The sequence below is a fragment of the Podarcis gaigeae genome, assembly GCF_964106915.1.
Source record: "Podarcis gaigeae genome assembly, chromosome: 1".
NCBI classification, from domain to species: Eukaryota; Metazoa; Chordata; class Lepidosauria; order Squamata; family Lacertidae; genus Podarcis; species Podarcis gaigeae.
The window spans coordinates 11999695-12025366 of record NC_139678.1 but is presented as its reverse complement, the minus strand read 5'-3'; the positions used below and the strand labels follow the sequence as shown (position 1 = coordinate 12025366).

The window sequence follows — 25672 nt, the reverse complement described above, 5'->3', positions numbered from 1 at the left end:
GTTGTTACGCTTAGAAATAATTCAGAGTAACCGGCTGAATTTCCTGGATGCCCGGAAAAGTAAGTCCAGACTCTTGCATTGTTTGCAGATTGATATCTGGAGTACGGCAATATTTTCCCCCGACACTCCGAGAGGCCAGAAGACATGTTAGATTGTGCATGCAGTTATAGAAGGCCAACAGGTGAATGTTGGATTCTAAATGCAGTCCTCAAAAGAGGAAAGGAAGATGCCCTAAACTAATTTGGCAAAATATACCCAATCATGATGGATGCGATCCCACTTCTAAGCGTTTGAACATCATTTCCTCAGGGGAAGCCATTCAAAAAAGGAACAGCCCACCATAGTAACTGGATGTGGACTCAACACTGGAAAAAAGGGATGTGGGTGGCGCTGTGGGTTAAACCACGGAGCCTAGGACTTGCCGATCAGAAGGTCAGCGGTTCGAATCCCCGCGACGGGGTGAGCTCTTGTTGCTTGGTCCCTGCTCCTGCCAACCTAGCAGTTCGAAAGCACGTCAAAGAGCAAGTAGATAAGTAGGTACCGCTCTGGCGGGAAGGTAAGCGGCATTTCCGTGCGCTGCTCTGGTTCGCCAGAAGCAGCTTAGTCATGCTGGCCACATGACCCAGAAGCTGTACGGCGGCTCCCTCAGCCAATAAAGCGAGATGAGCGCCGCAACCCCAGAGTCGGCCACGACTGGACCTATCTGTCAGGGGTCCCTTTACCTTTACCTTACAACACTGTAAGGTTAAGGTAGCCTATTCTGTTTGCCCTTCAGCTTGAAAATGCTCTGCCCTTTTCAGAGGTCCTCTTCAATTCCCGCTGCCCGCTCTGCTGGGACTCGTTTTCCTCCATCAGCACTGATCCATAATAAATGAAGAGCAGTTTAATCGGTTGTAAAGTGGAGCCTCGTAAAAGCTTAATGGGGATGGTTTTGTGGGGAACTGAGCATCGTCATTTGTAATCTTGCTACACACACACACACACACACAAATGGGTTCCGTTCCAAGGGTTCCATGTATATGCAAAAATGCATACACTAGAACCGCGCCCCTCATATGAGCATCGTTCTGCAGCTGGTGCTCCAAGTGGTCCTGGACCCCCAAGCAAGGCCTGCTCAGTACATGGGCTCTGGGATGCTCTTGGGAGATTTCGCAGAGCCCTCCAAATTCCCATGAGATCTCGCGTAACCATTCCCAGGCTTCCAGAGCCGTTGTGCTGAGTGGGCCTTTCCAGGTAAGCGAGGCAGAGTGCTTAAAAACTTTTACCACACTGGGAAAACCCAGAGCAAAAAAACGGAGCTCTTAAGCTTTCTGCCTTCTGCACATTTTAATTGGTGCAATTTCAGACGGCTGGACTTCAACTGCACAAGTTAAACGAGCGTTAAGATGCTATCATATTCATATGCATGCGCACATGCAACATCTACAACCTGAGCTGGTGAACACTTCATCCCATCCGAACTGCTGAGTCAGTTCCTCAAAACTTACCGAGTGGGTATGTTTGCAAATTCCATACTGTTTTACTATGAGTGAGTGCTATGATCTCCAGATGTTGATGGATTCCAAACCCATCGTCCCCATGGCCAATGGGTGGGGATGATGGGAGTTGTATTTCAGCAACATCAGAAGAGCACCTCATTGGCTGCCCCTGCAACATACCAATGGAAAGGTAGCTTCTGTAGATTGACACCCTCAGGAGCCACCCTGAGGTCCACCTGCAGCTCCTTTGTCCTGCCCCCAGCGAGAAGGAAGTCTGTACCGGAAGGCAGAATCACCAATAGGAGCTAGAAGAGATTGCTCTCCATAAAATATGCACCTAATTGTGCTGTGCTCAGGTCAAGACATTCTGCTACTCGAATAAGTTTCAACCACTCTGCATTGCCCTGGCAATCCCAGAATCGGGATTTGGGGGGGGGGGCAGGGATTCCACCCACTTTGCATTTAAAGGGAAGTTGCCTAATCCTCACTTTCCAGAGCAAAATGTAAACTGTAGTGTCCTTCAAAAAAACCACACTTCTAGAGATTTTGCAATGCAGTTCTCCAGCCAAGTATTGTGCACAAATACACACACATACACTGCAGAAAAGTGTCTATACAATGCATATGTTAGTGAAAATAATATAACAAATGCATTATGTTAGGGGAAATTGCATTGCAAAGATTGTGTTGGTTATATACATGCAATTTTGCTTATTAATAGAAATCCTCACGAAAATGCTGAATTTTTTTGAGAATTCCTTTTAAAGAAAATGTAGAAATGTAGTCCCCCTCCTCCACAAAGTCATCCAATCCTCTTTTAAAGGCATCTGGGAATGGTGGCCATGACTGTCTCCTTTGGTAGCAAGTTTCATAACTTTAAATATGTGCTGCATGAAGGAGTTTCTTTTATCTGCCCCAAATCTTCCAACGTTCAGCTTCACGGGATGCCCCCTGTTCTGGCGTTTGAGGGAGAAAAACCTTTCTCTATTCACTTTCTCCATGCTACGTATCATTTTAGGAACTTCTATCATGTCATCATTTACTCACATTTTCTATAAACCATGAAGTCCCAAACGCTGCAACCTTCCTTCATAGGTGGGTCTCTCTCCATCCTCTGGATCACTTCGTTTGCCCTTTTCCAAACCTTCTCCAACTCTGCCAGATGCCCAAACAGGCCAAGGGGGCTGAATCAGAGGCACTTAAGGTGGTATAGCTACCTTCCCAAACTTGGGTCCCCAGCTGTTTTTGGACTACAATTCCCATCATCCCTGACCACTGGTCCTGCTAGCTAGGCATGATGGGCGTTGTAGTCCAAAAACAGCTGGAGACCCTGCTTTACACCATACCACTGCTCTAGTGCAGGACTTATCTGAAGCACCCTCTTCTTATACGCGACACTGAAGTAATGTGCTCTTTTGCCAACTGACCTGCCACCCCATCAACCTCTCCCTGGCTCAGCTAAAAAAATGATGCACACCAGGGATTAATACGGTCACCCGCATTCTAGGAGAAGATCCTTCTCCAACTACCACTCCTTGATAGATCCCAAGTAAACCACTGAGAAGGCAGCATCTTTGAAGAGCACGTCATTGTACCCGGGGTAGGGAACTTGTGGTATTCTAGATATCTGGGGTCTCTCTAACCTCTCGCAGCCCCAGCAAGCATGGAAAGCAGTCATGAATGATGTGACCTGTAGTTCAACATCTGGAAGACGTCTCCATGTTTGGCAGATGTCTCCATGTTTGGCGACCAACTGCTAATTTCAACATACAAGTCATTCCTCCCTTAAGGCAAAGAAATTGTACCTTTGGCATCTGTACACAGCAGACAGGTCCAAATAATCATGTATGGTCTGCAGCAATGGCCTGGGAAGTTACATCCTAAAGCAGAAGGGGCAGAAGCCAGAGATTATCCTCTCTCTGTGTGTGTGCTTAACTAACAATGTCTACGTAGGACCTTTGCCATTACTTGCCTGTTGCCTCCTATGCTTCTCTTCTTTCTGGCCTACTTGCATGCCTTTGCACTCTACTGTTCCTGGCCCAGATTCCACCTTAAACTCAAATCTTGCCAGGACTTGCCTGCAAAATGCCAAGAGAGAGAGAGAGAGAGAGAGAGAAGGAAGTGGCTGCTTGCAAGCTGCAACAGAAAAAATCCATTTTGTATCCAGAATACAACCCTAAAAGCCCAGTCCAAAGATTCTGCAAAGGGTTGGACCCTGCTGGCTTTTGAAGAGTGTTCACAGGATTCCTCTATTAGGAAACGGATCTCCAGGCCCACAGCACAGAAGCTAGAGACCCACTGAAGGTGGGGGGTGGGATGGGGGAAGACATGGAAATCCAAGAGGTTCACAACACCCCAAGAATCCTCTTGTAAGAGCAGGCCAGCTCCCTCAGATTCATTCTGCAGCAGGAGTCTCACTCAAGTATTATTTGATCTCCCGAGGGTTAATTATCCTGGTTGGGGAAAGAAGACAAACACACACAGAAAACGGCAAATGGCCAAAAGAACTACAGGCTGCATAAATTGGTGCTGGAACATCAGAGGCGTTTGGTGAGTGAAAGAGGTTGCAATAATAAATAATAAATAATAAAAATAATAATAATAGCAGCAGCAGCAGCAGTGCCAGCCCAAAGTTCTGCATGATCAGATTAGGAGGTGCAGATTCCCCCCCTTCAGAATCTACTGTTGACACACTTTGGGTGGATTAAGTAAAGAACAGTCCCCCCCCCAAGTGATTTGCAGTTACAAGCACTTGTGCATTCATGTCTTTTTGGGACTCAGCATTTGAATTGAGTTGCTATTAGCATGGCCAGCTTGACATCTTGTCTTCCAGTTCTGAACGACCACAGGGTCCAAGGAACTAGGAAAGCAGGAAGCATTGGAGAAGCAGTTTGAAATGTTACACCAGTGAAACCATCTTACTAGGTTTTGGAAGGCAGTGGCACTGCTATACAAGGGCAAGAAATGTGTTTTTTTAATGGTTCCCATTCAAAGTTGCATTTTTTTGGGGGGGGGGGGTAGAGTAATAACCAATGAGAAGGGAGATCTCATAGGATGATAGTCCCAAAACCATTTTGAACATTTAAAGAGCCAAGTAAGGGGGAACAAAAGTGTCAACTGGCAACATTTGTTATAAAATGCTTTAATAAATAGTTTTCTTCCGAAAGCTATCGAAGAACATGTCAAACAAAATGTACTGCACAGAAGTTCCTGCAAATTCCCGCATTCATGTACTGTATAAAATAAAAGTGGATTCAAAAAAAAACATTCAGGGTTACATTGAGTGGCCAAAACGTTGAGAGAGAAACAACAATTTTCTTTGCAATTATAGGATAGCTAAGTAACGTAGGGTTAAGTTTTCCCAGTAATTAAAATAAAGATATAGCTCATTTCTTTAATAATAAAGCTTTTTTTTCTTTTCTTTTTTTTAAAAAAAAATCATTAACAACCACCCCACAAATAATGCACAAGCCTTCCGTTATGAATAACCATTTCTTGCAAGGCATTCCACCTTCTGAGACGGAAACAGGCATTTTGACAGATGTTCTGCCATGACCCCCGTTGGAGACATCTTGGCAGGACTGGCCAGGAGGAAGAGGAGGAATGGAATGAGAGGGCAGAACGGGGGTTCCCAGGGAGACGCTGGTCTAGGAGTTGGGGAGAAGAGCAGGCTAGGAGAGAGGAGGCCTTGCCTTGGTGACAGCAGATAACCCTGGCGGTCACAGGGAAAAGTCTGACTTGCCTGCCGCTGCTGTCTCCTGTCAGGGCAGCATTGCCTGCGAGAGCTGAGACGAGAAGGCACAGAGAGCTGGCCACGCCAGCTGTGTCACCGAGGACACGGCAACATCTGCAGCAGCAGACTCGGCCTTCTTGCGGGAGTCCCCACTTGCTTGTCCAGACCCAAGGCTTGTGAAAACAACCGCGTGGATGACTGGCCCAGTCTCCAAAAGGGTGTGGTTCAAGTGTTGGGGCCTATTCGCTTACACCTAGCCACACAGCTTAGAGCTCTGCAGCAGCGGCAGGGGAAGCTGCTCAGGCACCGGGGGCAGGGGGCAACATGGAGCTGCCGGGGTCTGCCTGCCTCCTCCCACTCAGCCGCCGTACAGCTGGGGGGAGGCAGCGGGAGGACCATTTGGGGAATGTGGAGCCTGCGGGCGTCCAAGCCACTGTGTCTCTCCCAAGAGAGACACGTGGCTCCTGGCCCAGAAATGGAAGCAACAAGAACTCCCCACATTGGAAGATTGGCAAGTAAAGATGGTCAAATACGTGGAGCTGGCGAAGCTGACAGGGAAGATTCGGAATCGCTGTGATGATTTGTTCCAAAAGGACTGGGCCAAATTTATACTCTATATGAAAGAAAATTGCAAACAGTTGAATACGTTTGTAGGTTTAAGTTGAAATGTTTGGTAATGGGAAATTAAGGAGCTGATTTACTTATAAGTAGGTGATTGTTAAAAGATTGATTTAACGTAAAAAAGTGAATTTAGGAATGTGGAGAAATTGGTAATGAGATATGGAAGTCTGTTAGAGGGGAGAAAGGAGGTCGGTGCTTTATTTAAGCAACGTCGTAAGTTATTTTTTGATACTGAAATGTAATAAAATATGGAAAACTTTATAAAAATTATATTTAAAAAAAAGAGAGACGCGTGGCTTTTTGTCACCCCTCCCTCAGTGGTGATACCTGGGGCGGCCCACACCTACCGCACCCCCCTTCCTCTGCCCCTGCTCTGCAGTGACTTCTGAATCATGCAACCTGATCTATGCTCGGGCGCTGCAGTGAATTCTGGAACAAAGCCTTTAACAATAACCAAGCCAGGAGTCCATGTTAGTGGAAGCCTGGGCATCATGGGGTCAAGAAGAGCAGTCCCCCGGACATCTAAGACACAAAAGGTGTGGCACGATGTGCTACAAGTTTCCCAACCCCCACTAGTAGCAGCCAATGAAGTGGAGCAGAGGCAGGGAAACTCAGCGCGGTGGGGGCATTGTCATGTCAAAACATTCCGAATCGCTAGTTGCTATCAAAGGAAAGAGGGAGACAAAAGAGGTGCCAGGACTGCTGTTTTGGTGTCAGCGGTGGGATCTGCCAAAATGCCTGGCTCCAATCTAAGTTTGCCAGCCTTGTTCCACAGAGGTGAATAAGCAAAACAGAAACAAGAAATGAGAAAAAAAAAATATTGTTCCCTTCATTAGGCCTGTATTTAAAAAAAAAAATGCAAAAAAGCAATACCACATGTAAGACATTCACGAAAGAAAGAAAAATATTGCCCTGTTTTTATACTGTACAGTATACTTACTCTGCGTTCTTGAGATGGGAGGAAACAGTCTGGATCTATTTACATGTGAAATGATGGTGATACATTGGAAAAGTACAAAAAAAAGGTGATCAACAGATTCCCAACATTGATTGCATTAACATCACTTCCTAATATGGACATAATACCAAAATAAGTTTTATTTGTATTCTTTTTTCATTTTTTTTAGAAACTGCCATAAAACTTCCCTTTCTGTGACATAAATTAAAAAGGAATGACGTTTAAAAAAAAGACCAAAAATATTTTAAGTTATTAACTCAAATATACAGAAATGATTCATTTAAATATGTACATATTTACAAAAACACACTCTCGTAATCTGAAAATAAACTGTTGTCAGTCTTGAGAATACCAAATATGGTATCCTCTTATGGTAAACTAAGATGGGCATGGCAGTCTTTGACAGTTGCTATAGAAAAAGAAAGTTGAAATTTCAAGGCACTTGACGCGTGCTTCAATACTGCAATCCTAAGGTAATTAAAACAAATTTACATAGTCAAATTAAAAAGGCCACTTTTTCCAACCACAGTTTGAAAGATCTCTATAGGATTTTTTTGTTCCAAAAAAATAAGGCATTTTTTGGGGGGTGGGGGGAAACTTGCAGAACTTAAGCGCAGGGAGTGGTTTCTAAGTATGGATTCAAAAGAACAATTCATGTGAGGTTTTTTTTACCCCTTAAGTCCAGTAACTTCCTCAACCAGGAGGTTTTTAAGCTACTGTTACAACAGGTAAAAAGAAACACGTTCTGTAAACAGTGTAGAGTCTTGGGTGATAAACTTTTATGAAATCGAAAATACAAACTTCCCTCCTCTGCCAACACAGCAAGTGTTCTCCACGTAAAGTTTACAAAAATAGCAACTATCAAAGATTACTCTATCATCTGACAGTCATTGAATAATTTATACAAGGCTAAAAGAAACAAAATTAAGTTTTTATCATTTTAACTTTTTTTTATTCAAAATAAAGTAACTATGAACATTTGACTCCAGACAATTAAGTCCTTGGTGCAAAGCGGAGACGCCAATTTCTCCAACTCTGTTCAACGTTGACAGCGCGGATATGGTCCGAACAAAGATTTAGTCTCTTCCGCCTTCAAGGTTTGCTGTGTTCACATTTTTTACAGATCTGTTGTCCATTTTGGTTGTCTGAAGAGATTTCTTAATAGGACTATTCTCTAAGGAGTCCATTGCCTTTGCTGAGAAAGGCTTAGAGTGTTTGTGAGAGAGGAATTTGTCCATTTCCATGACCTCTCTCTCTTCTTCCTCCTCCTCCTCCTCCTCATACTCTGTGTACTCCTCTACGCCGTCGTAAGTTCTTTTTTGAGGAGCTATAAAATTTTTGGGTTCATAATGAATGCCTTTGCGGTTGCAAGGTCTCTCAATAGGATTCCATATGGGATTTAGAGGCGCCCATTGGTTATTTGCAGCCTCTTCTATGGATGGGCGATTTCTCTCTCTCTCTTTTCTTCTCTTTCGCGTCCACCACACACAGATAATTATACAGGTTAACCACACAATGCTAAAAACTACACAAAGGACTGGAACCAGGTAATCTAGAAAACACAAGCCAAACACACAGCTTAGTGAGCAACTGCTAAGCAAGACAGAATTGAAAGCATGTGTAAATGAAGTCTCCAAGAGGCGTGATAAATACCTGCTCCAAGGGGACATTAACAATCTAGCTGTTGTTCAACTGAAGTCTCATTCCACACTTCCTCTTGTCCTGCTGCTTTCTCCCCGGGGAAACCTCTCTTTAGCGCTCAATTGGAGCAAAAAAATGGCAATTTGGGTTTTTCTCTGGATTGGCTGTTTGCTCCGATTCAGAGCAGGTTTTCCCTGAGAAAGAAGCAGGCCAAAGGGGAAACTGCTCGGATCTGGACCCATGCTTTCGAAGCACAGGACGAATAGGAGTGTGGACGATCCCGGAGGTTTTTTGGTTTTTTCTTCAAGTTTTGCCCATTTTGGTCCTCCAAGAGCATTGTGTGGAAAGCAGAAAGCAACAACGCAAACCCCTTGTGCCTACAGCTGTCCCATTTGGAACTTTCTTCCACGTAAAGCGCCTGAATCAGTTTACTAAAACAAAAAATCTAACCTTTATGAACACAATATGCCCAAGCAATGGTATCTGCTAGCCAGTAGGAAATAGAAGTGACATGGACGTAAAAACAACAACCCCTCAATAGCCAGCCTAGACTTCAACACTTTTTTTTTTAAAGGGGGGGGGAGAGAGGAAAGGCCAAATATGGTAGGTATCAAATTTGTTAGTATTTCAAATACAGTTGTACCTTGGTTTTCAAACAGCTTAGTTCTCAAACTAAGCTGGATCCCGAACGCTGCAAACCCAGAAGTGACTGTTCCAGTTTGCGAACTATTTTTGGAAGCCGAACGTCTGAGGGGGCTTCCTGCAGCCAATCAGAAGCTGCGCTTTAGTTTCCAAGCGTTTTGAAAATCGAATGGACTTCCAGAATGGATTCCGTTCGACTTCCAAGGAACCTCTGTACTAGTCAGCCACATTTGGCACAGCTAGCGAGAATAATCTTGCAGAGTTATGCAGGCCCTCTTCTGAATCACACGGCCCTTGTTCCAGAAAGGGGGAGCGGGCTGAAATTGCATCTAACACTGCTCACTGCATGAATAAAAGCGAAGCATAATGTTATGCATTATGATTCTTTATTGGTCTTCCTTGCCCACACCCCTTACACAATGCAGCCCCTCAATTTGAGGTAGAAAACCAGCTGGAGTGGGGGAGAGTGGTGCTTCTTAAACCCTGCACCATTTTCCTGCTGATAATCTCCCACCTCAGCTAATTTTACCCCAATAGGGAAAAGACACAGGTATCTTTTCCCTAGTGGAGGTAAAAATAGCCTCCAGGAAACTATTTTTAGCGTGCGGGGGGGGGGAGGGGGGACTATGCAAGAGGTTCCTTCCATTTCAAAGTTGCAACCTCAGCAGCTGCATTGTGTAAAAACAGAACAAAAACCGTCTCACAAAAGCCTCGTGGAATGGGATGCAATGCACAGCTTAACTTTTGAGTTATGCCATCAAATAACCCAACACTTAAGGCACACACAACTCACCTGATGAAGAATTCCCAACCACTATGGTCTCTATTTTGACTTCAGTTACTGCCAGCATAACTGTACTGTTTTGTCGCTTTGTAATGGTGTTTACTATAGTGTTGGCTGCATTCTGAATAAGGCTGTTATCGGTCTCCTCTTGATGCGAGATGAAAGACTGGGAACAGAGAGGACAGACAGGAAACTTAAGTTTACAATGAAGTATTTTTTAAAAAATAGTCATGTTACCTTATATTTAGGGGACCAGGCTCAAGTCTGAGAACCTGAGAATCCCAGTTTGCTGCTAAAGGATGAGTGCTGGTTTGACGCCAGTATAGAAATATTATGCTAGCATTGTGCACCCTGCCCATTAAGAGCAGTATGGGTAAGTTACACATGACAAACTTCCGTGTTACTTACACCTCTGAGCTAAACTTAGTCATCGTTTGGAGGCTTTTAAGGTATCCAACTAGGCATCTACACTAATGATATGATCTGATATATATAACCGTAAGCTTTCCAGTTTGCATCATAGCACAGAGTATTCTTTAGTTGCAGATGTAGCAGAGCAGCTAAGAATATCTGGCCAATACTACACCTTCTGGCGCGAGGACCTCTTTCCCTTGCCCTAATAACAAGGAAGGTGACAGCTAACAGCCTTCCGCCCTTAGGGAATCCAAGTTCATTCCCCTCTTCCAAGCTGAACTCACCTTACCTTTCTGCCAGAGGCATCAGAGGCAATTTCATGGTGACTTCACTAACCAATTTTTAAACAGAAGCAGTGCAGCAGGGGAAGTCTACAACCAAACTCTGAACTGCACAATTGTAGGTAACTGTTTATTTCCTAGGCAATTCATGTTGCAAGTAGAAAGAAACCAAGCTTAGGAGGGCAACCTCTAGCTTGCTCACGTGTATATCCTATAATCGTTGCTCTTCCCTTCTCCAACCTATGAAGGCACTAAGGGCTGATAGAGACAAGCAGGATCTGTTATTTTCTGACCAGCTCCATGTATTGAGAGAGCCAACTATGTAGCTTTCCCAATGAGCCTACCAACTACTCATCAAATCCTGAAACAGATGCGGCACGAGAGATGCGTGCTTGGCTAGCCCATCTGGTTTTTGTTTGTTGAAAACAGCTGTGGTGTATATGTGTGTCAGAGCAGTTTTACTGGGGGAAGGGAGTAACTGAAGATATTCCCTTGTGCAAACTCCCCACAAGCTACTATTAATCCCACAAAAGCAGGGGTGGGGGAAGAAACAGAGGCTCACACAGTTTCCTCACCCTATGGCTAATTCTTTACAGGAAGGGTTAAATGCCTTCTTCCCTGGCACCACTGCCGCAATAAAAAAACCTGGAGACTTCCACACCTGATTTTAAGTGTCTTTCTCTCTTGTGTGTGTCCGTGCATACACACACACACACACACACACACACACACACACACACAAAAAAAAAAATAGGATCTCCTCCATCAACAGCAGTCTTTGGTCCTAAGTCACTTTCCACTTTCAGAGGAACAGCAAGGACATAGAGCTGTGTTTGTAATCGTAACTGCTTTGCCACACGGAAAACAATGGGCCAGGATTTGTTACATTACTTGCAATGTTTTCCTTCTAAATAAAGAAAAGGTAGCAGCCTTCCTCTCAATTCACGCTTGACTCCAGCATTATATATATTTTATTATGTTTGTATATTTGTTGGAAGCAGCCTGGAGTCGCTAAGTCAGATGCACGAGGTACAAATAACCACCACTAACAACACACAAAACATGTATCCCATTGTTCCACTACCAAAAGAGGCATACACAGTAACTTAAATGTTACAATCAGTAAAACAATTCATAAAACAATTTGATGGCAGTTAAGAAAAGCAGCAGAGTGCTAGGAGTCACCCACACTTTTGCTTGACCCATATTGTGTAACCAATTAACCCCCTCCCAAAGGTCTGAGAGCTTTCCTTGTTTTGCCTTGCAAAAATCAGGTTGTACCTGCTGAATCAGATTGTATCATATGTGTGTAAAATTGGAAGAGATTTTGCTTTAAGCAAGCTTCAGTTCAGCAGGTCAGATGGGATTTTTGCAAGGCACAGCTATGATGAGAAAAGCTCTTGTACCCGGGGAACTGATTGGTACACAATCTGATCAAGATATGGGTTAAAAGTATGGATGAGCTCTTGGGCTGAAGACAAATCTCAAGTACTTCTCTTCATTCTCTGATGCTTTTTTGTTTTGCTCAAGCAGTTGTCTTAGTGTAACCAGGAATGTTACAATGGAGTTTTGAAGCTGGCTCTGTACAGGGTAGCAGCAAAAGATCGCTTAGTGGAATGCTTTAATTTTTTTGTATAGTGGCTACTGGGTTAAACCCAGTCTTTCCCTGGCTTCTACCTACCCAAGACATCCATTGCCCTCTTCCATAATTGCATTAACTGTGAACTGAAGGCCTTCTGCTCCTCTGTCTCTCACCCAAGGAAGGTCTCAACCCTATTCTCCCTCTGCCTCATGCACTCACACATCCAACCCTTCTGCTCTTGTCATTATGCCAGTTTCTTTGATAGATTTGGCCGCATTTCAACAATGCATCTCAACATCTGTTTAGCTTTTGAATAGTTGTCACCTGAATTGACTATTGGTATTTTATTTTTTTTAAGCAATGAAACCTTGTAATGATGTTTTGTTTCAGTGTATACTGCCTTGATATATTTTATGATATGGTGGTACAGAAATATTTTAATAAGTAAGTCTTCAACTGGTTTCCTGATTAAGCTCATGGTAACTAGCGCAGGGTCTTGAGTCTTTCTGACACCTGCTTTCATCAAGGCTACTACAGACAACACATTTTTCCCACTTAGAAATAAGTTTAATACTTACAATAGCAACTTCCACGGCGTTTTCTATGGAGTACGATAGATCACACAACACCAGTAGCATTCTCTCACTAGAAACGGACCTAGTGGCTGGTAAATATCTGATTTCTGAGCAAATATTTTCAACAGTAGTGCCCTGTGAGGAAAAAAATAAAGACCAACTCTTCTAGAAAATCGGAGTATAAAAATTAAAGTACACACTAATTTCAGAACAATTTACAAATGATAAATTGATGTAACAGTAAAGTAGAAGAAAGGCTCGCTCCAAATCTCCCAGTGTCATTTGATGTACAGGCACACAAACAAGGGACTTAAAACATTAGAAGCACTGCTCCAATGTTCAGCATTCTCATTGGACCATTTTGTATTCTCTTGGAGCATTCTGAGAAGATAGGAGGGGAACTAAAGTTCGCCTTAAATCACAGGCGGTATTAATGAAGACCTGAACAAAAGGAATGGGGGGGTTCACCTCCCAAGATGACCTCCCTCCCCCACAGAATTCATTCTCAAGGCTGGGAGGAAACAATCTGACACTACAAATGTGTTTGCCTTCTGAATTCATAGATAGAAAAGGTAAAGCATAACACTGGCTTACTTTACAGGTCAATCCAATGTGAAATGGTCTTTTGGTTACTTATAAAGTAACCTCAACTCCAAACTGCTGCACTGACTGATGACAGTGATGGATGGGGAAGTATAAAGGACAATAATAAATAATTTCTATGGACTGGCATCCAAAGCTTTCCTAAAGTTGTGCTCGCTCTTTGGGATTGCTGCATTTCCTTTTCACTAGGAGCAGGAGGAATGGTAGCCCACTGAAGATGCCACTGGCAAGTCAGAGGACACCCAACATCCTCAACATCCTGCAGAAAACTCCATAGTGCAGATAAGGGCCTAACAAGCAAGGCAAGTTTTGAAAGACTGGAAGGCTGGTGTCTTGTTTAAAAGACACTTCAAAAAGCAAATACAGGGAAAAGTCCAAGGTCCACAGCACCTGTACTTAACCTTCACAAAACTGGCTTGCGTCCTTGCATCGTTCTGAAAGCTCTACACTGCAATCTATCACTGATGTTCGTTCTTTGGGGCAGTGCACTGAAACGCATTAGAGCATTTAAAACAAACAATTCACACCTTTCTTTAAATCCAAAGCTAACTCAAACCAAGACACAGGAGTCTCAAATGGATTTACCTCGGAGGAAACCAGCTGCACCCTAATCTGCACCCACGCAAAGCCTTTATCTCAGAACTAACTAGTGCTGAGTAATTCTGGTGCTTAGAAGCAGCACTTTTCCTTCTCTGCTCAGTGGAGCTCAAAGGGGAAAGGGCTCAGTGGTACAGCAAATGCTTTGCACGCAGAAAGTCCTTAGGTTCAATCCCTGGGAAAGATTGTTATCTGAAAACTGAGAAAGCCAGGGCCAGTCAGTTATCAGACCATTGGGTGGGCCAATGGGTCCAACTCAGTCTAAGGTACCTTCTTATGGATCACTCAGCTGAACTTCATGGCAGATGTCTGAAAAACCGAGGCAGTTGGAAGTGATAAAGCAGCACATTTTTCAAGCAAGACTTGTAGGTTTCAACGTTGTGCATTGCTTAGAAACTCTGTCAAGATGTTCGTAAGACTTCAAATTCTCACCTGGGGTACTTTGTCTCTGTTAAAAATCAGAGTGATTCTTGCACAGCTGTTGTCCAAGTAACCCGAATTGGGGGGACACTTGATGTTGACAGGAAGAGGTTCTGATTCACTGCATTCCCCCCAGTCAGCACAAGGCGGTTGGAAACATTTGGTGTACATTTTCTCTTGGCATTCTTGACCTCTGGAGCATTGGTGACTAGCATGGTCTCCATGTTTAGTCAACAAACAAGATTTTCTCCCACACCACACCTAGAATGTAGCAGAGGGGTTTTTTTAGCATGTAACAATGGACAATCATGAAAGTGAGGGATGTAGTAGCTTGTAGTTCAAACAAGGAGGCTTCTCTTCTAGCTAATCCAAGCCACAGAAGATTTTGGAGACTGTAATGCTCATCTCCTATCTCAGGTGATTAATACGAAACACCGAGACTTGCACTTCTAGGCTCAGCAATGCCACTCAAATCAAACTGATTCCTTTACATTATGCATACAATCATTACAGGAATTATTCCACTGCAGGTGTCAGCAAACTTACCGCGCCTCGGGCCGGTGTCTCCAGCGCCGATTGTGCGGCGGGCTGAAGAGTGCGTGCCCATACGCATGCACACACGCTATTTCCGGCGCACTTCCGGGTTGGAGCACTGGAAATAGCTTGTGCGCATGTGCACGGGCCTCCTCCGACCCAGATGTGCACCAGAAATAATGCTTGCACATGTGCAAATAATGTTTGCTCATGTGCACAAGCTATTTCCGGTGCTCCTCCAACCTGGAAGTGGGCAGCTGAGCAGCGTAGCACCGGTAAGAGCGGGTGGCGGGGGTTGCCGCGGGCCGGATAAACAAGTCCCTCGGGCCTTATCCGGTCTGTGGGCCTTAGTTTGGGGACCCCTGTTCCACTGTCTCCCAAGCAAGACGGATAGCAAGCCTAAGTTATAATATTTCTAAATGCTTATGATATCAGGTACATATCAGGTGAAACTTGGAGGGAGCAAAGGGATGGGGGAGTAGCAGTTCTCAATGCAACCATGTGCTGAAAATGTCATAGAAGTAAATTAATGAAGCTGACACGTGAGTGCGGTGAGGGTTGAAAAGTTTGAAGGAATAGGCAATTTAACTGATTTAGCATTTAACTTCATGTAACTACCTTGGTGCAGTCAATGTGGCCATCCAGACAGTGGCAGTTGTTGCATTCTTGATCCCATCTGCTGCCATGGGGAAAGGATGTTCCTTTAAGCCAGCAAGACTTTCCAAATCCTATCACTTGGTGGGGGGGGAGAGAAAGAACAGGGAATAGTTTTCATTTTAAGTATTGGATCAAGCCAAAAGAGAATACCAAGTTCACCTTACAGATAAGCTATAGCACATGCTGCTGTGCAAGACACTGTGAAGTAGCATTTGATATTTATTGCTCTCAGTTTAAAGCATTAAGTTACCTTCTTGGCATCTAGTTCCAGCTCGCCCAGGGGGGCAAATGCACCTGTAGCCATTTATTTCATCAATACACGTAGAACCGTATGCACACGGAGAGGACTGGCATTCATCAATATCTGAAAGGGAGGAAAACAGGCTTTATACAGTATTACAGAATGCTAAAAAGTAAGAGGACTCATCTGTAGAAGCACTAGTCAGTATCCTGTGTAACCTGTGGCTGTGCACTGAAAATGCCCCCAGATAATTCTGTTTGCATTTCCCCGTGCTAGCTAACATTTATGTCCCGATGATCTAGCAACACTGCTGAGCATTCCAGGAATTAAGATGTTCTACTGGAGTTGTATTGCCGCTAAAAGATTCAGGATAGGTTACACCATTTTTAGTATGCATTCTTACCAGAGGAAGATATCAGAACATTACTACTTCTTTCAAGCAGCATATATTTAGCATGTGAAATGCATGTAAAGATATACTTCAAGGGGCAAGTCCTATTAAAAAAAATACCAATGCTTTGTTTATGGATACTGTCTAAGGAAAGGTTTCACTAAGGGCTGGGGTGTACTGCTTAAATACAATTTACGCCAAATCACTGTTAGTTGCATTTGTCAAATGAAGAAAGGAATTCTGTCCCAAAACAAAGCAGTCACCATTCTTTACATAGTAAGGGTCAGCATCTGTGAATAATTCAGTTAGCTTCTGCTTCATTATTTGGGATACAGATGATGAATGCTTAATGCATTGAAACTCAAAGGGTACAATGCAACAAAGAGTTCAGGTCAACGGCACGACCTCCTCGGTCCTTTCCTTGCGCAGGTACTTACTAATTCTGCAGTCTGGACCAGCAAACCCAGGTGCACATTCACAACGAAACCAATTCACACCATCAACACAGATGCCTCCATTGTAACTGTAAAAATAATAAACCTATCATTGCAATGAAGGCTGTCAGGGTAGTTTCACAAGCTGAGAGATAAGAACCTTTGGGTTTGTGTACATAATGGCCTGTTCAAATGCAAATTTCTTTTACTTGTATCAACAGACATTGTCTCACTATTCAGTCATGCAGGATTCAAGATGCTTAGTTAATTCATAATGTACGCCCATTTAATAAACCATCTGAATTGTTTTAATTTCTCCAATTAAACATTGTTAATCAAATAATCAGTGGCACAGAGGAGGGGGTCTATTCCCATTAAGAGAAGCAGCATATTAAGGATAGCATTGAATCAGTTTTCATTCAAACCCCATATTTTCTAATAAAATGGAAAGACAATGGGACAGACATGCTTTAAAGAATACAAGGAGCAATATAGAATAATACTTAGACCAATTGCTTTTTAAGCAAAGACACAGCTTTAGAAATGTGTACTCATTCCAAAGCTAACTTGACATTTTAAAATCCACTTGTTTCATTACATTTAGATTACTGCATCAAAAAAGGTTGTCATGTTCCAAGTTCTTATGACTGCAGAGCTTCTGAATGCAGTTATAGCAGGTTCCAGAAACTCTACAACCATCACGGGCCGGGAACAAGACTTGGAAGCTTTGCAACATGTAGACAAAGTACAGTACACCAAAGTCTGAATTATTATACACAGGGCAGGAATACTGAAAGACAAAGAGGCACTGGAGAACAATGCTGCTCAATAAGCAGATAGCAATCAGCTTTCCTGAGATTGTGGAAGAAACAATGTACTTTTAAAAAAGACTGGATAAGGACTATAAGGAAGGGATAGAAATTATTTCTCTGAATAATTTGAAGGCTGCTTCGCACGTTACAAGGGGAAAGCATGTGTTGCCTTTGCATCCTCAACATGCATCCTTTTGGTAATATTTGACTGGAAAGAGTGGAGACGCAAACACATCAAAACTTCACATATGAAGTGAGCACTGGCCAGTTGTGGCTCTGTACTGTTTCGCTCCAAGACAAGCGTGACAGAGATATGAGGACAACACTCTGTGGACACGGGACCAGTATTCCCCAGCTATGGATGGACACAGGGCCAAAATCTGTGTCAGTCTGCTTCATAATGGGATGGGACTAAAGTCTCTCCTATTTCATTTCCAGGTTTGCTTTTGAGGACAAATCCATATAAATCCCTAAAACGGCGCACAGATTTTTTAAACGTACAAATTAATAAAAAGATTACGAGGGGTCTGTCTATTTTCTGTTGTTTTTAAAAACATAATTTTGGCAGCCTAAGGTAAGCTAGTGACAGTGCGAGGCTCCTACTGCTTCACATATTGAAATCAATGTAGCAAGTCGCCCGAGCAGAGAAGTTCTGATGATGCACCTTGGCTCTCAGGAGAAATTATATGTGCATTTTACATCCAACCCCCCTTATAGAGTCTCAGGGGAAATTGAACATAAAGTTAACTGAGACCAACAGCATATTGTCGAGACCAACTACTTCCAGGTGGGCTTTCTACATTGATTTCAAAGTGAGAGGTGAGAGGAGCCCCGTGTGCTAGCTAGCCACCCTTAGGCAGTTGAAATCACCTTTTTTAAAAACATCGAAAGCTGACGACAGACAAGCAGCTGTCAGACCACCTCATGTGCAAATCTGCAGGAGGATAGAAATCTGGCAAGGGTGGGTTTCAGAGTAATTGGGTAGGGTGTGTCCACTTTGGAGATACAGCTTTCTGGATTCTCTCCTCATCCCTAACATCTGCAAGGCAGCTTTTAAGAGGATGGGCAGGTGGTTCTTCACACTTAAGGGTCAACTAGCCATTCATATATGCTGCTGGGAAGTCCTGCTGATTGGGTCAGACTGGATACCGAGCTAGTTAGCCATTGAGACTAAAAGAATGATCATGAGTACTTACCATGGATGTGGATTGCAGTCGTTAATATCTGAACAAAGAAAATTAAACTGAATCAGTGCATTGAATTATGTACACAGGTTAAAAACTGCACCTTGATCTAGCAGGTCTATGTATACACAGTTTTCTTGCATGCCACCCGTATTAATTTATTGGCTTATTTAGAAACTATAGAGTTTTAAAACAGAATCCCTGGTCTGTAATAAACAACAACAACAAGAAGAACAACAACTAATAATAATAATAATAATAATAATAATAATAATAATAATAATAGTTTATTTCTACCCTGCCCCTCTGGCTGGGCTTCCCCAGCTACTCTGGGCGGCTTTCAACAGAACATTAAACACAGAATAAAACCTCAAACATTAAAAACGTTAAACAGTGATTTGTTAAAAGTAAAACTAAACTCAGAAGTCTTCCTCTCATATGTAGAAGTAGAAGATGGACTGTACAGGAGGAAAATGGGAGAGCATGCAACTCCAAGGTTTTGCTTGGGCTCCTAGAAGCTTGCTGAGTACCACTAAACCATGGTTTTCTGTTGTGTGTGTCCAATGTCATTACATGTGCTCTCATCACATGACAGCGCTATGGAAATGTCACATGACTGTTGCAGGTATAGGTCGCACACAAACAGCAGTTACCAACCTCAAAAATGACATATTTTAGACAGTAAAGGCACCACTTCAACTCTTAAATGTGGCTATCAGCAATATAGGAGAACTGTATTGTAAGGCCCATCAAAATATAATGAGGGAAAACAAATGTACTTTTAAGAGGAGGGATGGGACCTCTGAATTCATTTCTCAAGATATGCTGAGCAAGTACCAGCTTTTATGTCATTTCCCACTATATAAGGCTATGTGCGTAAACCACACCTTGTAGAAGTAATCAGGCCTGGATCCCATATTTAGAACTTTGGGCATGTAATTTGTGTAATGACCACTTAACAGAAGACAATATTTGAATTAAGGATTCCTTTCCTTGCTTTCAACTAGATTCCACCTCCCACTGACCTTTCCACTACGCAGCTAGATTCCAGATTGAAGTGTGTTGAGGAAACTTCCTCTCCTATCTAATCAACTTGCGAAGTGCGTAAGGAAACAGTTCAAACAGCTCTAGAATAGCTGCTGAATGAAGAACAGCAAGAAGTCATTTCCAGGTACCACAGACTGCTCCCTCACATGGAGCCACTACCAGAACAGCCTCCCTCTCTCTCCTAGCCAGCTGTTTTAGGCATAAATAAATGGTAGCTCCATGCACTATAAACAGTGGTGAGGGCTAACAACTTAACCAAGACAGAGGCAATTAAATGTAATTTCAATGCAGGGTTGAAGTTTTTGACTAGGTATAACATTTTGTGCATGTTCCGACTTGAGCCACAAAGTCAAACTGTGCCACACCTAAGCAAATCAGCATATTGGCATGCTAGTTAAAGCCTCCCAAGGTAGTACTAAGGAAAATATTCCGACATGATTTATATAGTTCAGTCTCAAAAGCTGGTGATATGCAGGACTCCCAATCATAAGCAATAATGAGCTTTCTGGATATTTTGAACAAGAGCTATTATTATTATTATTATTATTACTACTACTACTACTACTACTATTATTATTAGTAACAGTAGTATACTGCCCTTCATTCAAAGATCACGGGGCAGTTCACAACATAAAAATACAAAGTGAGAACACAAAATACATAACAAAACACAAACAAACCAAATAGCCCCTCCCCCCCAAAACCCCACATTTAAAAGGTCAGAGAATCAGCCCAAGGCTTGGTAAGAGAGAAATGCTTTCGCTTGGTGCCTAAAAATATGTACCAAAGCTACCAGGCGAGCCTTCCACAAACATGGAGCCACCATAGAAAAGGCCGGTTCTCATGTTGTCATCCTCTGGACCTCTCATAGAGGAAGTACACAAAGAAGGGCCTCAGATGATTATTGCAGGGTCCACGTTGGTCATGGGGTGGGGGGGGGGGAGGTCCTTGAGATACCGCAGTCCATTTAGGGCTTTATCTGTAAAAGCCTCTCACTCACTGGATTGTCAGCTTGTTGTGGTGAGTGGGTTTGCATGTTCCCATGATCCTTGTGAGTAAAGCCATCGGGAACTGGGCCCAAATCGGAATAATCTACAGCCATTAGAAGTGTCAGTCTTGACACAAAAGAGGAAAACACTTACTCTGTGTGCACGTACGTCCTTCCCAACCTTCTTTACAAATGCAAGAAAAGGAATCTCCACTGCCAACACAGGTTCCACCATTTAAACAAGGGTTAGGAAGGCAGCTGCTGTTTTTAGCTTTAATGTTAAAAAAAAAGAAGATAGGAAATTAAAAATATGAAAGCCAAAAGCCCTAGTACTGCATCAATCTGATGAAACGTATTTTAATCCCACCTTTTAGTTTTTAGACCCCAATGCTGGTTACAACAGTAATTGATACAATAGTCAATAACCTAACACTACAATTGTCAGCAAAAGCCTGCCAAAATGAAATGAGCTTTTGTAGGTTATTTAAAAAAAAAGGCAGGCGAGCCTCCCTCAGGGAGAATTCTGTAGTCTGGGCACTGCCCCCCTTGGCACCAACAAACCACACTTCTGACTGCAAGCATGTGTGTGCTATGTTTCAGTCCAACCCCCTGCAATGGAAGAATATGTAGCAATCCCTTATGGGCATTGAACCTGCAACCTTATATACAGTGGTACCTCGGTTTACAAACAGCCCTGTTTATGTACTACTTGGTTTACGAACTCCGCAAAACCGGAAGTAGTGTTCTGGTTAGCGAACTTTACCTCAGTCTACAAACGGAAGCCGAATGGTGGAAGGGCACCAACGGCGGGAGGCCTCATTAGGAAAAGCGCGCCTTAGTTTAAGAACGGCTTCGGTTTAAGAACGGACGTCAGGAACGGATTAAGTTCATAAACCAAGGTACCACTATATTCTAAATGTGTCAACGATAGCTTGATGTTGCCAAAATATGTTTTTACCCATACTGTATCTGTTGAGAGAAATGACGGTTCCTCCCACAGCTCTGGCTTCAAAATGGTTCTAGAGTAGCCAACTTGAAGAAAGACATTTCTACTTCTTCTCCTGTGCAGTTATAGTCAAAACCGCCTGTGATTTTTGTGACGGAGGAGAGCTCGCTAAGCAAAAGCAAGACTAGTAAAGGGTTCCCGTTTACTGTTATGTTCTAACCATGTTTCCCCCTGATCACTAATGAGATTGGGGAAGGGGGGGAAAAGCACAGGCTGTTTATAGTTAGCTTCCTGAGCAAAGCAGACGTACATCCAATCTGAATATATTGCTGAGCAGATTAAGCACTTACCAATGTTGCAAGTGCTTCCTTTCCATTCCGGAGGACAAGAACACCGAAAAGTATCCCCGTCGTCGTAACACGTTCCTCCATTTGTGCAAGTATTCGCGTCACACTGGTACTCACCTAAAAAGCCATGAAAACAAATTTAAGCAGCTAATCACATGTCTAAGTTTTTTTGTTTTTTTGTTTGCTTTAGGAACCAGAGACGAATGTTTTGTTAGAGCCAGATACACTACTATGGAATCTTACGAGCCAAAATGTTTAGAGCTTATTCTTTAGGGTGTTTGTTTTATGCACTGGAACAACTCAGGGGGTTCCAGGATGGCATGGAGCTAACAAACCTAAATGAGTAGAAATGATTCACTCATCCGTGGAAGTAACTGCTCCAAAAGACAGTTTGAAATTAGTTTTAATTTCATAAAATTATGCCACAAGCATTGGGCAGAGCTGCAGTTTTCATTTTGATATGACAGGATTCCAAACTTTCTTTCTTCAGCTTCAATATAGTGTGCCAATTTTTTATTTTTTTTTCACTTAGTGGTTTCATTTGGGGAAAAGCAGACAGTGATTGGACTTGTTTCTACATGACTCTCTTCATCAAATCCCTTTCTGCAGTTCTTTAAGAGTCCCTTCAAAGCTACTTAAGTTACTTTACAATACTTTCCTCTTTTAACTTCTGGGTTTGAGCTGAACCATACCATCTAAAGCACACTTACTCGAATGGCATGTTTTGCCTTTCCAGCCACTTGTACATTCACAATAGAAGTCATTCTCTAAATCAATGCATCGGCCTCCATTGTGACATGGATTTGGCAAGCAGTCATTGAAATCTGAAAAATTCCAAGGGAAGAAGTACTTTAGCAAAAGAGGCAGAAATTAATTTTTGAAAAGAATACCAAAAGAGAGATGCCTATCTCAGTAACATGGCTTGTGCAGGAGCAATTAGAAACTGTTTTCAGTATTAAATGACCTACGAAGCCAAGATGAGATTAATAGAATCATGGAACTGCAGAGTTGGACGGGAGTGTCATCTAGCCCAAACCCCTGCAATCCAGCAATCACTTGCCCAACGTGGGGCTCAAACCCACAACCCTGAGATTAAGACTCTCAGTATTTATATAGTACTATAGTTTAATCAGAAGGCAAATCCTACTTTAAACCATAGACTAGGCTCTTTTGACTCCTGGGCACCAAACCAGAAAGTCTTTTGAATCAAACCACCGTTTGAAATCTCAGCACCTTACATCACCCCCTTTTCCCAACCCTGCTAATTCTATGGGAGGACCACAGCTCAGTAAGACAAGTGTTTGCTTCACATCCAGAACCCCTGCCCTTTCCAGTTAAAGCATCTCATGCTGTAGAGCTGGAAAAGGAAACTCTGCCCGACACAGTAGACAGGCAATGCCAGTCAGCAGCCAACACTGGGCAACATGGAATAGTAACCGGATTCGATATAAAGGCAGTGTCTTCATGTACTCACATCCATAAAGAATCTGATCAGTTTGATCTAGACACAACACTTTATAGTGTTTAAAGTGGAACAGTAAAAATTAGGTCCCAGGCTTCTGTTCAAATGGTAATTATTTTATATGCTCCAGAATGAATTGTTTATGGTGTCATAACATATCGTTTAATTAACAGAAGTCAAATCATTCTGATATAAAGGACAGTTCATATTTAGAAAGATACAAATTGTACTGTAGCACTTAGCAGATGTTTTCTCTGAATTAACCTTTTCTATTTTGAGAGCTATCAAACAAGATCACAGAGACAAACTCTTCTTAAGAATTATAGTCTGGATAAGTAGAGCCATTTTCCTCTTTCTTTAGGGGTGTGTGTGTTTTTAAATTAGGCATGCACTCTGGAATGCTTGGTCAAATGAAAAACAAGTTTACGGCTATAATCTTATTTTCCTGAAATAAGCTCCAGTAAACTTCTGAGTAAAACTTGGGCTGCAGATAAGGGTCAGTCTCCTGGCTAGGCATGGGCAAGGTTGTCAGTTTTGGCTTCTCAAGGTTTCTCACTTTTCCAATCCTAAATTCAGTTCTCCAGTCAACATTCATCAGAATTTTATTGTGCCTTTTGCCTACTGTACACATTTTTATATTTAATGTTCCCTGATATACACATTTTGCAAGCAATTAATCCTAATGCATTTTTGTTACTTTCACCCACATATTTTTTAGATTTTTACAATTAACAAAATTTACACACCACTTGTTTGTAGTAAAAGGCATTTTATCCACCTACCCTAAACTATGAATTTTTGCACAGATTATCTGATTGCAGAACTGCAGTGTGTAAAATGTGGAGAAGTGTGAATTCTGAAGGAGAGCTGTACTTCAGCTTGCATTTTTAGGACATGCGAATTAAGTAGATTTGCATTGAAATGTGAACCAAAACAAAATTCTGCCTCATCCCTACTCCTGCTATTTAAACATTTCGTTGTACTCACTTATATCGCAGAGTTTTCCTTCCCAGCCTGTCTGGCAGAAGCACCTGAAATCGTTAACTTCATCTATGCAGGTCCCACCATTTTTGCATGGATTTCCAAGGCAGTCATTGATATCTAAGGAAGACAATGCACAATCACCACTGGAACCATTTTATTTGGTGTGACAAGCCACCACAAGAGTGTTCATCTATTGAGGAAAGTCATGATTGCTCCAGCTGGAAAAGGTGTGTCAGCTGGTAGAACAGAGATGGGAATAATTTTTAGGTACCAGGAGCTCAACTGGAGAAAGGTGTAAAGTTGTGGATCAGGGAACAAAGAACACAATTAAAGAAAAAGGATGCTTCTGCGCACATGCTCAGTCCAGAATTTATTCAATGCCAGAACTAACCTCCAAGTTCTGCCACACAAATCTCCAGTCCTCTCCAAACTTTGTTTCAGCTGGTTTTGGGGGGAGTTGCTCTTTTTAAACATTTGAAAGCTGGAAACCCTTGCTAGTCTACCTCAAATCTCCCCAAGATCTTCCTGTAGATTCTGATCTAAGGTAAAGGGACCCCTGATCATTAGGTCCAGTCGTGGCCGACTCTGGGGTTGCGGTGCTCATCTCGCTTTATTGGACAAGGAAGCCGGCGTACGGCTTCCAGGTCATGTGGCCAGCATGACTAAGCTGCTTCTGGCGAACCAGAGCAGCACACGGAAACGCCGTTTACCTTCCCGCCAGAGCGGTACCTATTTATATACTTGCACTTTGACATGCTTTCGAACTGCTAGGTTGGCAGGAGCAGGGACTGAGCAATGGGAGCTCACCCCGTTGCGGGGATTTGAACCGCCAACCTTCTGATCGGCAAGTCCTAGGCTCTGTGGTTTAACCCACTAATACACTTTTTTAGGGTGGTGGCCAAATAGAACCAATGTTTGACTACAAGATGCCTTCTGTGTGGATGTAACAGGTGATTGTTTTGCTGTGAACTGCCGAAATGGTACCCAGGCATGTTTTAAAGAAATAGAAACAACCACCCAGTGAACCATGGCGTTTGACTAATTATCCAATCAGTCTTCAAGAATTCAGGAGGGAAGTAGCTGCCATTTAATATTTGCACTACAATGATGTTTGTCTGTGGTATGACACCTGCCTTTTTCCTGTTCATAGAAATGGTCTGCCATGATCAAGCTTTGAATCTTGAACCAATGACCTAGGAATGAAATCCTTTAAATCCCATTAGGAGCCTAAGCTCTCCCTCTAAATGGTTTCAAAACAAATGTGTTTCTAATGCTGTACACCGCCCTGAGATCTTTTGATAAAGATTGGCATATAA

At 42.7% G+C, this 25672-nt stretch overlaps 1 protein-coding gene across 5 annotated transcripts in view; it reads right to left on the bottom strand.

Annotated features, from left to right (window-relative positions):
* Nucleotides 1-4604: 4604 nt before the first annotated feature.
* The window catches only part of JAG2 (jagged canonical Notch ligand 2), an 88233-nt gene continuing 67165 nt past the window's right edge, over nt 4605-25672 (bottom strand). For 4 of the 5 annotated variants that reach the window (XM_083731555.1, XM_083731554.1, XM_083731557.1 and 1 more), the window contains 12 exons: nt 24360-24473; nt 22621-22734; nt 21914-22027; nt 20772-20888; nt 18595-18622; nt 16590-16675; nt 15771-15884; nt 15482-15597; nt 14342-14590; nt 12713-12844; nt 9867-10023; nt 4605-8342 (listed from right to left, as the gene is read on the bottom strand). In XM_083731555.1, coding sequence (XP_083587681.1) covers nt 7867-8342; nt 9867-10023; nt 12713-12844; nt 14342-14590; nt 15482-15597; nt 15771-15884; nt 16590-16675; nt 18595-18622; nt 20772-20888; nt 21914-22027; nt 22621-22734; nt 24360-24473 — 1817 coding nt within the window. In that variant the 3' untranslated portion in view covers nt 4605-7866. Of the gene's footprint in view, nt 8850-8893; nt 10024-12712; nt 12845-14341; nt 14591-15481; nt 15598-15770; nt 15885-16589; nt 16676-18594; nt 18623-20771; nt 20889-21913; nt 22028-22620; nt 22735-24359; nt 24474-25672 lie in introns of all 5 variants that reach the window. The other variant, XR_014562263.1, reaches the window with a different exon arrangement.